The following is a 15,740-nucleotide window of genomic DNA, read 5'->3' as shown; positions in this document are numbered from 1 at the left end:
TTTGTCTTTCCCATTCACCCTCTGAATGGCACACATACACAATCCATGTCTCAAGGCTTAGAAATCCTTCTTTAACCTGTCTCCTCCCTTTCATCTACACCGACTGAAGTGGATTTAACAAGAGACATCAATAAGGGATCATAGCTTTCAGCTGAATTCACCTGTTCAGTCTATGTCATGGGAAGAGCCGTTCTGAATGTTTTGTATTCTCAGTGTATGTTGTGACTCTTCTGATAGAGGAGTGCGTTGCACGCCAGGTGCAAAATACAGGGATTATGTGTCCTATGCTTCTCACCACGGCTAGACGACACGCCCAAGGATCTAGCAGATTGTAGATAACATCAGCAAACTGCCCAGGAGACAAATAGAGTGCTGGCAGTGAGAGGGTGTAACCTGCTCTGTTCTCAGCTGACCAGCGAAGTGGATCCACCTGCATAGAGTTATGTTTGTTCTTCGAGCATGAAGGGAGGGACAGACTAAAACACTGAGTACTCTGCAATGGGAAGACGCAGACTGTAGAACAGTGGTTTGGTTATCTAAATGTCTGATTTTCAGTTTCCTTTCAACTTACTTTCCATTTCCTTTATCACCTCACCTGTAGTGGAATCAGTTAGGGATTGCTGCCAAGTTAGGAACTATGACAGTGTATAATTTGAACTTGGATCTAGGTTTCCTAAGCAATGAAGAGGCACATGCTGTTGTTGAAGTTCTAGAGAGAGACAAGCGTCTAAAGGAGATTGAAAAGGAGAGGATTGGGTAAGTGAGAGATCGTATACTTTAGTGTAAAAGGACAGCATTTGATTTTTTAAAGTTGGATTGAATTGTGGGTTTCTGTCTGCTTTTCTCTCTCTGTGTGAGTGTAGCTACATACTTTATGTCTGACTAATCATTTATACTTGTGTGGTAACCAGACGTCTGCTTGAACAGCGGGGGGACAGAAAGTCTGTGTTAGGATGGCCGGAGAACCTGAGAAACCAGCAGACTAACAAGAGCAGTGTCCACCTATCCCAGGCACCACACAGCACTAACATAGGTGAGGGCAGACCACCAGATACACTGTCTACACCAGTGGAGGCTGCTGAAGGGAAAACGGTTCATAATAATACTGGAACGGTGCAAATTCAATGGAAACCATGTGTTTGATTATTTGATATATGGGTATATCCCCCCCCACATTCTGAAATTGCATTTCTGCCCCCCCCCCCCCCGAATAAACACTACAAACAGCCTACCCGACTACTTGGACACATCCAAGTAGTCGGGTAGGCTGTTTGTAGTGTTTATTCGGCTGGATAACATTTTTTTTAAATGTATAATTATGTCCCCCCCACTTCTAAAACCAAAGTTGCGCCCCTGTGTATGCACATGGGTAGCAGAACACAGTGCTATAGAGTTTCAGCTTTGCCTGTTGGAAGGGACACAGAGCTTTTCCTCACACCCCACAGTAAATGAGAAGGCTAATATTCCTACCTGAGATGGAGAAAACTTCCATTCCCAGAGGCACAGAAACCTGTACAGTATCACGATTATTGGGAATAGTCAGATTAGTATAATAGTTTGATTTCAACGTTTACATGCTTTGCAAGGTGAACAAATCCTTAATAATCCTGTTTACATGGACAAGTCTGAAATCAGGCTAGCTGATGGGACTTTGATAAATGCAGAAAATTGCAATCAAAATAAACATTGTTTACATGAATAATGCTTTAACTGGCCTACTGCCATAATCAGTTTCATAACAAATGATTTGTGTGCATGTAAATGTACTCACTGTGTTTCATGTGTTGCATTACTAACTATGAAGCTCCTGGCCCTTATGCCAGGAACTGCTCTGGTTCTACAGGGTTAAAAGTGTCCTCATAACTTAACAGATGTCTCATAACATGACTTTCCATATACTGTAATTATCTGTAAATATGTACTTATGGTTAATTGTTAACTTGCTCTGTCTATGACTGGCTAGACGTGTGTTAGGGAGAATAATCACTATTATGTACACTACCGGTCAAACGTTTTAGAACACCTACTCATTCACGGGTTTTTCTTTATTTTTACTATTTTCTACATTGTAGAATAAAAGTGAAGATATCAAAACTATGAAATACCACCCATAGAATCATGTAGTAACCCAAAAAAGTATTAAACATATCAAAATATATTTTATATTTGAGATTCTTCAAATAGCCACCCTTTGCCTTGATGATAGCTTTGCACACTCTTGGCATTCTCTCAACCAGCTTCATGAGGTAGTCACCTGGAATACATTTCAATTAACAGGTTCTTAAAACTTAATTTGTGGAATTTCTTTCCTTCTTGATGGGTTTGAGCCAATCAGTTGTGTTGTGACAAGGTAAGGGTGGTATTCAGAAGATAACCCTATTTGGTAAACGACCATACATCAACTGTTCAGAGGAGACTGTGTGAATCAGGCCTTCATGGTCAAATTGCTGCAAAGAAACCACTACTAAAGGACACCAATAATAAGAAAAGACTTGCTTGGGCCAAGAAACACGAGCAATGGACATTAGACCGGTGGAAATTTGTCCTTTGGTCTGGAGTCCAAATTTGAGATTTTTGGTTCTAATCGTTGTGTCTTTGTGAGACGTGGTGTGGGTGAAAGGATGATCTCCTCATGTGTATCTCCCACTTGAAACATGGAGGAGGAGGTGTTATGGTGTGGGGGTGCTTTGCTGGTGACACTGTCTGTGATTTATTTAGAATTCAAGGCGCACTTAACCAGCATGGCTACCACAGCATTCTGCAGCGATACGCCATCCCATCTGGTTTTGGGCTTAGTGGGACTATCATTTGTTTTTCAACAGGACAATGACCCAACACACCTCCAGACTGTGTAAGGGCTATTTTACCAAGAAGGAAAGTAAGGGAGTGCTGCTTCAGATGATCTGGCCTCCGCAAACCCCTGACCTGGTTTGGGATGAATCGGATCACAGAGTAAAGGAAAAGCAGCCAACAAGTGCTCAGCATATGTGGGAACTCCTTCAAGACTGTTGGAAAAGCATTCCAGGTGAAGCTGGCTGAGAGAATGCCAAGAGTGTGTAAAGCTTTCATCAAGGCAAAGGGTGGCCATTTGAAGAATCTCAAGTATAAAATGTATTTTGATTTTTTTTTAAAACTTTTTTGGTTACTACATGATTCCATATGTGTTATTTCATAGTTTTGATGTCTTCACTATTATTCTACAATGTAGAAAATTGTACAAATAAAGAAAAACCCTTGAATGAGTAGGTGTTCTAAAATGTTTGACCGGTAGTGTATTACATGTAACTGTTAGCATGAACTGTAACTCTTCAAATAAATATATCCTAAATAAATCCCACAAAACAATTAAAAAACTCATCTGCACTTGTATTACTAGCGCCGACTTTGCTAATAACTACTTTAATGAGTTAAAATGGACAAACTACGACTGTGATATGTGGTTGTCTCACCTAGCTATCTTTAGATGAATGCGCCAACTGTAAGTCGCTCTGGATAAGAGCATCTCCTAAAGGACTAAAATGCCAAATGTAAGGTGAGCCATTGACCCAGAAATGGCCTGAAATTGCCCTTAGGACAAGTGATGACTAATAAGATGTAAGAGATGGAATCTGATCTGCTACTCCTCCAATGAGAGCATGACTAGGTCACTACTGGTGACCTAACTGTAGATATTGCTGCTACTCATGAGGTTTGCAGGGTCAGGTTAGTCAGTCAAGCCCATACAATCCTACTCTTTATCTTTGGCTATAATAGTTAGTAACTCACTGCTGCTTGTCCTGAGTGATATTTCAACACGTTGTCATTCTACAGAGCAGCAAACTGTGAGAAGTAAACCAATAAAAGGGAAGGATGACGGTAGCGGAAGACATACAACTCTGCGAGCCCGTATCAGCTCCATGTTCAGCCTCAGGGGCAGCAGAGACCCGGGAGGGAAAAACAACAGCCATAACAATGGGTGAGCCTTTGTAACAAATAAGTAGCTGGTACACTTACAAACATGGTGGAAACATGCAGATTACTGTTACAATAGCCTTCAGAGGATGAAATTAGGGTACAGGGATATTCTAATGCAGGCTTATACCCATCCCCTAGGGTTAGCAACGTCTCCTCTTCTGGAGGACAAAGCTGTGAAGGCAAGAGTACTGAGGCAAAGCATGTGGAGGAGCAAATAGGTGAGTTTGCAGAGGAGCCTAACAAGGAGGTGCACACAGAGGAGCAGCTCACCAAGGAGGTGCATACAGAGAAGGAGCTCACCAAGGAGGTGCACACAGAGGAGGAGCTTACTAAAGAGGTGCACACAGAGGAGGCACACACAGAGGCGGCACACAGAGAGGAGCTCACAGAGAGTCCTGCAAAGGAGGAGCCCACTGAGGATCACTCAGTGGAGTCTAATAAGGTAAAGACTAGTGCATAATGGCCCTCAGTAGGTGTGTAGTAACCAGTCTGGGTGTTCCCCTCACATTTGGGCCTATAATCTCCTTGTAAAGTATTGCTTTCCGCACTGCATCAAAGTTATCGTATTTCACACACCCCCTTCAGGGAGCCTTTTCAACAGCTTGGGTGTACCCTCAGCAGGTATGCATGCCTATGACACATGCTTGGGTAAACTCATCGGCTTGTGGCAGTTCTTGAGAACATATTCTAACCTATTCTCCTATATCTCTCTGTCATGTAATTTAGCTTGATAGCTTGTTTGCGTTCACAACCACATTTATTTGATTAACCAACATTTTGATTAATTGGGAGTTGCACGTATTGTTGAGTTATTATGAGATTGGCCCATAGCTTTTGATGAGCTCATGGATCAAAGGTTAAATGCAAATATTGATTCAAATCCCTCTATTGTATGTTGGTGCCAAGCACAGCAGGTGATGTCTAAAAATAGACATGATTTGCATACTTAAACTCTTTCTCTCTCTCTCTCATTTACAGGTGATTGGACCTGCTGCATTCCCTGTGGGTGAAACAGGGAAGAGGAGAACAGATCTACTGGAAACAGGGGGAAAGCAGGAGAGCTCCACAGGTGTGTAATGGCTCCAGTCCTCCTCTGGTTATTTACTAAAGGACAGATAGTAAACTCTGTGTTATGATTGCAGCTATGATGGCTCCTAGTTTGGACGGGGAGTGAAACAGACACTTAAACAGTTCACTTGAGCATTCTGTAACCCATGTACACACAAATGGAGCCATATATGTTTAGATGTGGTTACTTCTGTTATCCTTGATTTGATGTGCACTGAGTGTACAAAACATTAAGAACACCTGCTCTTTCCATGACATTGACTGACCAGGTGAAACCAGGTGAAAGCTATGATCCCTTATTGATGTCACTTGTTAAATCCACTTCAATCAGTGTAGATGAAGGGGAGGTGTCACGACTCCGACCGAAGGTGGCTCCCCTTCCCGTTCGGGTGGCGCTCGGCGGTCGTCGTCGCCGGCCTACTAGCTGCCACTGATTATTTCCTCCCCCTCCCTTATGTGTTCATTGAGTGCACCTGTTTTGAATTCTGTATAATTAGTGAGGCTTTATTTAGTCAGCCGGCCCGCCTGGTTCCTTGTGCGGGATTAATTATTGTGACCTTCTGTGTTGTGTAAACTTGTGTGCACGTCTGTGAGTTACGTGCTTTCCCATTTCGTGGGTCTTTTCTGGACCGTTTAAGTCCCCTGTTTGGGGCGTTTGTTTTGTTTACGCCCTGTGTTTTCGTGGGGTTGGCTTATGTTCACCGTTGTGGTGCATTAAAATAGCACTCCCCTGAACTCTCTGCTTCCTGCGCCTGACTTCTCACCCACTACACTCAGAACGTTACAGGAGGCGACAGGTTAAAATATTTGTAAGCCTTGAGGCAATTGAGACATGGATTGTGTATGTGTGCCATTCAGAGGGTAAAAAAAAACATTTTAGTGCCTTTGAACGGGGTATGGTAGTAAATGCCAGGCGCACCAGTTTGTGTCAAGAACTGTAATGCTGCTGGGTTTTTCATGCTCAACAGTTTCCTGTGTGTATCAATAATGGTCCACCACCCAAAGGACATCCAGACAACTTGACACAACTGTGGGAAGCATTGGAGTCAACATGGGCCAGCATCCCTGTGGAACGCTTTCGACACCTTGTAGAGTCCATGCCTGACAAATTGAAGAGGGTGTTCTTGATATTTTGTACACTCAATGTTTACACATACTTAGTAAAACAATTAGATTGTGTCTCAAAGAGGCTGGTTTCCTAGCAAATAAATGGTTAATACAAATATGAACAACTGTGTCAAAGGTCTATGTACCAATCTTGTTCTCTTCATTGGCCAGCCATAGGTCAGAATCAGAGAGAGGACCAAGAAAGTTCTGGAGTGACTGGACCAGCGTTAGCACCACAGTCAATCAGCCACCCACCAGTGAAGCATGAGGATCCTACATCTAAACCTCGGAAAGGAGAACACATCCAACCATCAGCTGAATTGAAAACGTCCATTCCCTTTAGCCCAAATCGGAACATATGTAGCTGCCCCATCCGCCTCCACTACTCTGACATTTCCTCCCCCTTCCTTGCACCTCAAGAGCAGTCCCTGCCCAGGACTGCCACTGTGGAGAGTCTTTCCCCTGAGGTTACGAACATTCCCTTTCACAGCCCACATCAACCACCAAAACTTCAGTCTTCTAACTTGAAGAGGAGCCAGCTTCAGAAGGCCTCTGGTCGGGCCGTAACACCAGCTCGCCATTTGTCCTTGATCAGGCCATGGAGTGTGGAGTCACCAGGAACGTTCTCCTTGCTAAGACCAAGCAGCTCCACCACACTGCCCACCTCCCACTATGTAGAGACCCAGGCTGAAGCCTCCGGCCTCTCCTCCAACTTCACCTCCGTCCTCCCTTCCAACCTCTCCTCCGACCTCCCCTCCAACCTCCCCTCTGGCCTCCCCTCCTCCTCTGACCACCGAGAGAGTCCAGTCACCTTGAGACAGCACATTTCAAGAAGTCATCTCACCTTGTTCCCTGCCTCTGACCTACAATGTTTCCCACCCCAGAGCCTCAACAGAATCCTGCCTCATACTGCACTGTCTCATTACCCTCTTGAAAATAGGACCAGATTAAGCTCATCTTTGATATTTAACTCTCTCCCCATGTCTAAGAACACTTTAGATACAGCAACTGAGAGTCCAAAATACCTTAACAGGTCCAAGTCACTTGATAGACATTTAACCAAGGCTGTGTCCATGGATACTGCTGGTGACAATCACTCCCCCTACTCACCACCCAGCAACACAAGATGGATGTCATCTTCTGAGAGAATCAACATGTTGGCGAAGCAGCATAACTTAGCAGCCCAGGTTGGTTTATCAAAAGCCATCAGCCAACAGAGGATTCTGCAGACGAATGCCTCCGTTCAATCTAATAACCAAAGAATGTTCAAGCACCATGCATATTATTCAGGTGTATATGACACAGGTCCCAGTCTGGCAGTTAAGACTCATTCTCTCTCCAGCCTCAGCTCCAGGGCCTCTCACGGCCTTCAGTCACATCTTCACAGCCCCCCAGTTTCACCAGATCATATGACTGATCTCACCAGAGCCTATGGTGGTACACACAGTGCCCCAGCAGACACAAAACAGTTGATGATAGGGGAAAAAATAAAAGTGACTGGTTCAGAGATTATTGATAGTGAAACACGTAATATCAGTGAATTTAAATGTCAGACTTCAAATAAGGATCTGTTTGCATCTCAGATTAGAAAGAATAGCTTGGGTCTGCCTGCTCAGGATGCAACTCTTGTCTCTGATAGGACTGAAAAAGAGCCCACTGGTTACAGAAGCAACCGGAAAGTAGATCAGGTACTGAATCGCCTCAGAATGATATTCAGTAGCAAACGTATTGAGGAAAGGAGTGTGTTGTTTGGTAGAAAGGGGAAAACGGTGCCATCAACACTTGAGGGAGCTAGTGTCATCAGTGAGAATAGACGGACAGGGAAGAGGTCTCCAGAGGTCAAAGAAGTGCTGAAACCCATTGACCTTCAACGTAATGTGGCAGGTCAACTGAGACAACAAAACAGAGGCTGCAATGGGCTGACAATTTCCACAGTTAAATTAGCATCCAAGAATGCACAGTTAGATATTCATGACAAAGAGAGGAACACAATATCAACTGAGAAAAATGGAAACCCATCGCTGTCAAAAGAAGAATTAAGTAGAACAAATCATCCACATTCACCCTATTTTAGTAGTCAATCCCATAAGGACTCTGGAAGTTCTAGAACCAGTCATTTTAGCCTCAACACAAAGAATGAAGATGTCTTCTCTAGCCCAATGGGTAAGGACAGTAGATCAGATAGGAGTAGAACTGCCTGTTTTAAACCCACACAGCTCTCATACTCCAACAACTCTCCAACCACTACTGATTTTGGCCTGAAACATGGCCGCTCCATCTCTGTCACCAACATTTACTCAAACCGAACATCAAGAAACAGGCGCATCTCCACAGGAACTGACATGGCCCCCACAAGGTACCTAAGGAGTCTGGAGGATATCAGAGGGCCAGGGGACCTTGATCACCCACCCAGGACCCTTTCCAGAGCTTTCTCTAGCACTCAGAAAACCTATATCAGTCTAATAAAAACAGACAGCATCTTAAGCCCTAAGAGCCTGACATTGCCTATGCCTCTACGGTTCAATGAGTCATCGACTTGGCACACAGAGATTTTAAACTCACTTATCATTGATCAGAAGTTGCAAGTCATTCAAGGCCCCATGGAACTACTGCCCATCACTAGCTCCAGTTTGTCAGACTTTGAGGAGTATGACTCAGATACAACTACAGATGGAGAATACTACTTGAGCAGTGATGATTGGGAGAAAGAGTCAATACTCTAGCAAAGGGCGACCGTTTTGAGTAACATTGTGCAGATATTTAACGTTTTTGTGAAAATCATTTCTTATTGGCCTATGTATTTATAGTTGAAAAACATTAATAAAACAAATAATGAATCTGTACATTTATTGAATCCATGTTGATGATATGGTGATATATGGTAGTGAGAGGAAGCTCAGTGGTTGGCAGTGGGAGAAGATGGAAGGAGATGGATTTTGGCCGACATTCTGCAAATGTTATAATCGATAAAAACATTTATTTTATGAACAGAGTGGACTAAGTTTTGTAGACTTTACCCTTTGCCAAAGTTGTAAAACAAATCGCGTTGTTTAGTGCAAATGCGAATTGAGTTATTGCACACTCGCACTTCACAGAGTAGGCGTTCCCTAACGAAAATATGCAGACGAATATGGAACGCCGTTTGGGTCTTAGCGTGTCAAAAAAAGACAACACTAACACTATTTGACGCGTCAAATAAGCTTGTTGACCAATCAGGAGCTGAATATGGCTGCACCTCACATAGTAATTTAACGCGTTCATTCATTTTTTACATAGTTATTACACATGGATTACACTATCACTAGTATTTTATATGTCACAACGATTCATCGATACGTATGCTATGATGCTGGTGAAGTTGTCTCGCGCATCTACAGTGCTGTTCATTAAAAAAAAGCTAGCTAGCTCATGGATGCAAACAATGTTCTTCCCAAAAACGGTGCAAAACGACATAATCTCTTTCAGTAGCTAATAGTTAGGTGTCATCTAAAATAACCTTAATTTATAAAACAGTTCTAATTTGATTAATGGTGTTCGGACCCATCTATGTGAAGCTAGCCACAATAAGGATTAGTCACAATAGTGGACTTTGCGGTTAATAAAAGTATGTCATTGACAGTGATGCAAATGACCACAAATAATAGAATTATGCCATAATTGAATAGATCATAATAAACGAGGTTGGAATGTTGTTATATAAAATCAACAAAATACAACAATTAGTTAATTTGACAAAAATATGTTGAAATCACACTGGATGTATTAGACCTTAGAATTGCATTTGGGGCCTACTTATTTCACTGCACAGCCTTACCTATGGATTGTGGATCAATGACATGGGGTATCAGTCTACTCAGTAACACCCAGAGAATAGTAGCATCGTAGCTCTTATCACGAGACTCTGAAACAACTGAATTGAGCCACATTTATTGTCAACCTACTATGTGTATTGAACATTATTCCCGAGGGAAAACAATACTGAGTGGATGTTTTGGAGTCTGATAACACGGAGGAGGGCGTTGGGAAAAATATATTGGGTATTGAGTAGACTGATACCCCATTTCATTGATCCCCAATCCTTCGGTAAAGCTGTACAGTGCAATATGAATGTCAATACCCACAATAGGCTGACTGGGGAGGTGATTTCACACAGTCACAGTGCCGCGATAAGAGCTACAACCCTAATGTTTGCGTAAACTCTTCACAGTTGTGTTCTGTGGGTGTCACCGAGTAGACTGATACGCCATTTCACATTCCAACCTTGTTTAACATTATCTAGTCTAAATATGGCATGATTCCACCAACTGTAACCTTCTGCATCACTTTTAAAGAGGTACTTTTATTTTGAAGGCTAACAGCAAATTCCACGATTGTGCCTAATCCTTATTGTGGCTAGCTTCACAACACATTAACCGGTCAGGTCGAGGCTCACTAGCCAGATGAAGCTAGCTGACTGCTTATAACGTTAGCTTTGGGCTAGAGGGTTAAGTAGTTGGCTAGCTAACTGAAGTTCAATTTAAATAAGCGAAGAACATGCTAGCTAATACTTACTCACAAGGATTCCTAAATAATTGCTAAGAATGATGAAAATGACTGCAGTTTCTACTGGTCTTTGTTTTCAGGCTGGTTGTATTGGTGTTAGCTAGGTAACTTTACCAAGCTAATGCTAGAACGTTTCCAATAGGATCTCGCTAGCTCGTGCTTGGCTCTGTCCACTATGACTCATTTGTTCCCATTGGAAACGACATGTAGCGGTCTAACTTGGTTTGTCATTGCGTAACCCTTATACAAATGTTAACTTTCAACTTCAATGGGGGTGGGGACATCCCTAGGATTCCGATTAACACGGACCCTGAAAGAAGGAAAAGAAGTGACGTCTGGTAAAATTAAAAGGGAGTAATATCCGGCATTCTCCTGTATTATACCATCAATATTTGGTCTCTGTAAACAGATAGTTTTTCCTGTGTGTATTTCATCAAACTTCCTCAATACACACAAGTCCATGCATTGGGCCAAATCACAAATTCACCCCCTTCTGAAGATGAGATGCTGCATGCTAAATTGGTACCCTAAGAATAAATATTAGGTAGGTAGCTACCTCGTCTCTCTACTTTTAGAAAGGAGCTAACTATGACTCTTAAATATAATCTACTCAACCCTATACTGAGCGTATTTCCGTTAGTTTGTATAGTTGTAATATTATTTACTTGTAACTTTCAGTTTTGTCAAGCTAGTGAAGTCAGACCTGAAAATGTCTTGTTTGGGGTCCAGGGCTAGACCCTAAAGTCGTTTTGCCCGTTCGATCCAGGCTGTCAACTCAGCTGGGGAAAACCTCTCTCCAGGTAAGTGTCTGTGATAACATTAATATTTGTCTAACGCAGAGAGGATGAGGCTCTTTGTCTATGTCAATTATTTCATGAATTTCATTTCTTCATCCGCTGGTCAGGCCCTTACTAAAGTTATCTTTGGGGAAACTGTTTAGTAACCCATCCCTTTGAAGGCATTTCACCCCAAGATCAATTGAGATCTCATACAATGGGGAGTTTGTCATCAGATAAACTACTTGTTTTTGTTACTGTAGCCTATGCTTTATTGATGCACAAAATCGAACTCTTAACGTCTTAAACAATGTCCATGATTGGGCAGCCCTTTATTCCCCTATAGAGCCTAATATTTGTGGGCTGAACATTACCAATTGTCCCTACAGTTATGTTCTTGTTCCTATAATCGAGGTGATTTAACTACTTTTGATCTCCTCTTTTACATGCAGGTAGACTCGTTCAGAAGCAGCATGTCCGCATCCACACCCACCTTCCCCTGGACAGAGGCGATGGTTCCTTTCTGATGAGGTACCGTCTGCATTGGCAGATCTGTGTGATCGCTTGAGAGAAAATATCAGTTAACTCATCATCTAAGTCTGCCTGTTTGAATAATATAGATGGCAGTATGTTGATCTGTTATTTATTCGCACTGATTCCACGTGATGCTGCATCCTGTTGGTTTTATGTCAGCCTATCATGAGTACTGTGACTGCTCAGGGCGCAGTTGTGATTTTAGCATGTAAATCTCGGTGCCCCCGCATTTGTTTTATATGTATGCCAGCAAAGCCACTACACGACACTAAACAATACATTAATTGCACTATAACAGTGACATACAGGGCCTATATAAAGCTGTCCCAACAGCAGTCCTAACATCTTACCACTGCTACACCTGGCAATCAGCGGAGCCTTGTCTGGCAGCGAAACAGTTCATTCAGCCTAGGGTTGCCAACTGTCCTGTATTAGCTGGGATGTCCCTTAAATTGGGCTGAATTGGTTTGTCCCATACGTGATCTCCCTTGTCCTGTATATTCATCCAATCACAGTATAGCGTAAATGCGATTCCTGCAAAGTAATTTCTGTTGTAGTTCGGTCGGTTTGGCATATCATGGAAATATGGATAAACATGCAAAAAAGAAAAGACTGCAGCTACAACAAACAATGGGAAGCAAACAAGACGTGGGGGTTAAGGCTGTCAGTGGTGACTCCGACGAAAGCTTTCTGTACTTTATGTTGTCAGGAATTCTCAATTGGCCATGGCGGGGAGAGTGACCAAACTCAGCATGCATCCACAGAAATGCACAAGAAGGCCACGCTAGCTAAAGGTGCTAGCAATATCGTCTACTGCGGAAAATGATGTTCTGCCTCCTACGGAAGGTGAGCCTGTGTATTTTTCAGTTGCCAGTGATGCCTCAAACAAGGGAAATAGAAAAATGTTTCCGGCGTGCGTGAGATATTTCTCTGTGTCTGATGGAGTGCAGTTCAAGTTACTTGACTTTTATGAAGACAGTGATGAAACTGCAAATGGCATACATCAAGCTCTGATGAACTGTCTGGAAAATCATGAACTTGATATTAGACACTTCACAGCCTATGCAGCAGATAATGCCAATGTCAAATGTGGAATACATCACTCCGTTTACCAGTTATTGAGCAGTGACAACAATCGCATTCTGAAAGCTAATTGCCCAACTCGCATAACTCATAATGCCTTTTGCCATTCCAATTGAATAAGACTATGAATATACACTGTTCATTCATTCCCATAGCACCATACCCACACTGCCGTGTGACCGTGCACTGGCAGGCCACCTTTTGTCCCTTATTTGGTAGTGAGAAAGTTGGCAACCCTAATTCAGGCTCATTTACTGCCTTTAAAAAAAACATAGCTGATATGGCTGATTTGCTTAAACAAATGTGTTTTTTACTGACAATTGAGATGTACAAACTATGGCATAAGGTGGGGGGGGGGCGAGTAGATAAGAGGCCATCAGTAATTTCGATTGACATTAATGAGCGAGCTAGGACGGACATAGTCAATATAAATATTTGTTCAGACTTCAGTGCCTTCCCCTCCATTGACCTGCAGCGCCTCCTACAGGAGGTCCCCTGTCGGTTCTCCAACAGAGGAGGTCTCATTCACTATGCTGTAATCGCTGTTCCCTGGGAAAATGCATTGACTTCAAGATAATGTTTTCAAAAAATAAATAAAAGTAACCTTAATTTTATTAGTTCTCTGATGAAACGTTCCTCTCACCATGTAGGAAGGTAAAACGTTGCTTTGTCTTTTTTGTGTCATTGTATGTGTTCACTATTATTTATAGGTGAGTTTGTGTGTGCTGGTCTCTGTCCTTTCATCAATAAGTATGATCATGGTCCTTTCTTAACTGTCCGATGGTACTTATTTGCCCCTCACCAGAAATTCACATAATAATATATTTTCAATATGAGGTGAGGCTTCCTGATGTGGAATTTTACATCAATGTGGGAGACTGGCCAATGGAAACAAGGAAGCAGATGACATTCCTGGGGCTGTTCCAATCATCTCCTGGTGCGGGTCCACAGACACCATCCTCCCCACCTATGGCAACACTCACTCCACCCTGGAGACCCAGTGACATTTCCAGTGACCTGCTGTCAGTCCAGGGCAACACAGGTAAGACACATTACTTCTTACATTCTCCCTTGAGCTAATTCTGCTTACTTACACCTCATTACTCATATGCACATTACTCTGTTTCCTTGGCCTCTAGGTCCAACAAAACAGAACAGGCCTTATTCTTTGGCCGGGACAGTCGTGAAGAGTGCCTACACATGGTCACTCTGTCCAAGAAAAGGGGGAGGGATCTGGGCAAAACAAATCTTGCTGGATTCTTTGACTTATTTAAGGTGGGGGAACATTCTGAACATTCCAACCAAAGCCAGCAGGTTCCCAAAATAAAAAATTGGTAGCCACAATAATATAAAATAAAAGGGAATTCTAAACTTTCACACCGTGGCGTAATATACGGCCCTTTCCCATTTACAGTATAAGTATCAGGTGAATGTTAAGGGCACAGTGGCTCCTTACAGGTTCCCTTAGCTGATGCTGGGAAACAGCCTGGTGCTGAAGCAGAATTCACCAAATCACTTCTACACCCACCTGAAGAAGCCAGGCACCCACTACATCCCTGTGAAGAGGAGTCTCTGACCTCATCCAAAAGATTGAGTGGGCAATAGTATGAAAGAGAAAGAGTGCCAATGTTTGTGTCAATATATATTTGCTACCATGTACATTTTGGGATACTTGAAATGCAAATGCATGTTGTAATGAATAGGATCTAGCCAGGTTTTTGTGGATATTTGATTAAGATATGGATTTCTTTATTTTCCCTACAGGGGAATGATGATGAAGCACAAGCGTTAGCAAAGCAGGCCAGACGATTGTACGACACCTCGTACAACTAACAGATTCTACTGTTACTATTACAGTGTGCTACAGGTAATTGTCTTTATTTGCTATGCATGCCAATGCTAAAGCAGTTCAGATAAATTAAGGTACTGTCATTCTCCTTGATACTTTTACTGCATTGTCAACTCTGATACTGTACTGTGTGTGAGAAAAAGAAACCCAGCTAGGAAAGTTGTCTCTTTCCATAACAGATGTACTCTGAGCGTCAGACCAACCAACCAGAAGGATGAACTCTGATCAACACTGAAAAGAAAAGGAAGAGACACTAGCTATTTCAATACAGAAAGTGCCTTGGACTTCTGCTTGCTTGTTGATGGAGATTCTATGCAATGAAGAAGTACTGTGTGACCAGGACTGCTTAGTGGATGTACTAACACTCATATAGGCGATCAAATATAAAATGTGGTTTGAGCCAGACAGACCTTGTCACAGCTCACTTTACTGGGCCTGGAATATGACTGTTTTATTGACAAGACCATTATGCAGAAGCATCTGTTTTCACTGACCTGAGTGATATTTCATACTGCATTTTGTGTAATTGTATGATCATTGATGGTCACCATTATTACATTTGTATAAATGATTGCTGTTGATGTTGTGTTAACCTTTTATTGACCAAGATGATCATGTCCTTTGTTTGTTATTCACTACCATAACTTTAAAAATATACATTGGATGGTTACAATATAATAAATGTGTTGTTGCCATATTGATTGGTTTCTTTTTGGACTCTTCTAACTAAATCCACTCTGATTGTGCAATTAAACGACCTATTTTCTTCGACGGTACTGTTGTGAAAAAAATAAAATGTTATTGAAACATTGATTGACGACCAGAAA

At 42.3% G+C, this 15,740-nt stretch overlaps 1 protein-coding gene and 1 non-coding gene across 8 annotated transcripts; both read left to right on the top strand.

Moving 5' to 3' along the window:
• The first annotated feature begins 93 nt into the window (after positions 1-93).
• LOC110534072 lies at positions 94-9,010 on the top strand. The gene is made up of 6 exons (XM_021618724.2): positions 94-756; positions 912-1,033; positions 3,811-3,955; positions 4,093-4,396; positions 4,933-5,023; positions 6,301-9,010. The coding sequence occupies exons 1-6, from the start codon at positions 638-640 to the stop codon at positions 8,850-8,852; spliced, it is 3,333 nt and encodes a 1,110-aa protein (XP_021474399.2). The 5' UTR covers positions 94-637; the 3' UTR covers positions 8,853-9,010.
• Positions 9,011-10,554: 1,544 nt separating this feature from the next.
• On the top strand, positions 10,555-15,726 carry LOC110534071. Of its 7 annotated transcripts, XR_005053682.1 has the most exons (6): positions 10,555-11,215; positions 11,350-11,471; positions 11,900-11,978; positions 12,691-12,827; positions 13,902-14,931; positions 15,093-15,726. It is a non-coding gene; the product is annotated as a protein O-glucosyltransferase 3 (transcript). The 7 variants fall into 7 exon arrangements; XR_005053681.1 differs by having other exon boundaries at positions 12,691-14,931; XR_005053680.1 differs by having other exon boundaries at positions 10,555-11,471.
• Positions 15,727-15,740: the final 14 nt, after the last annotated feature.

Source organism: Oncorhynchus mykiss, chromosome 10 (genome assembly GCF_013265735.2).
Source record: "Oncorhynchus mykiss isolate Arlee chromosome 10, USDA_OmykA_1.1, whole genome shotgun sequence".
In the NCBI taxonomy this organism is placed as follows: Eukaryota; Metazoa; Chordata; class Actinopteri; order Salmoniformes; family Salmonidae; genus Oncorhynchus; species Oncorhynchus mykiss.
The sequence above is the reverse complement of the archived record's forward strand: the minus strand, read 5'-3'. Positions and strand labels throughout refer to the sequence as shown.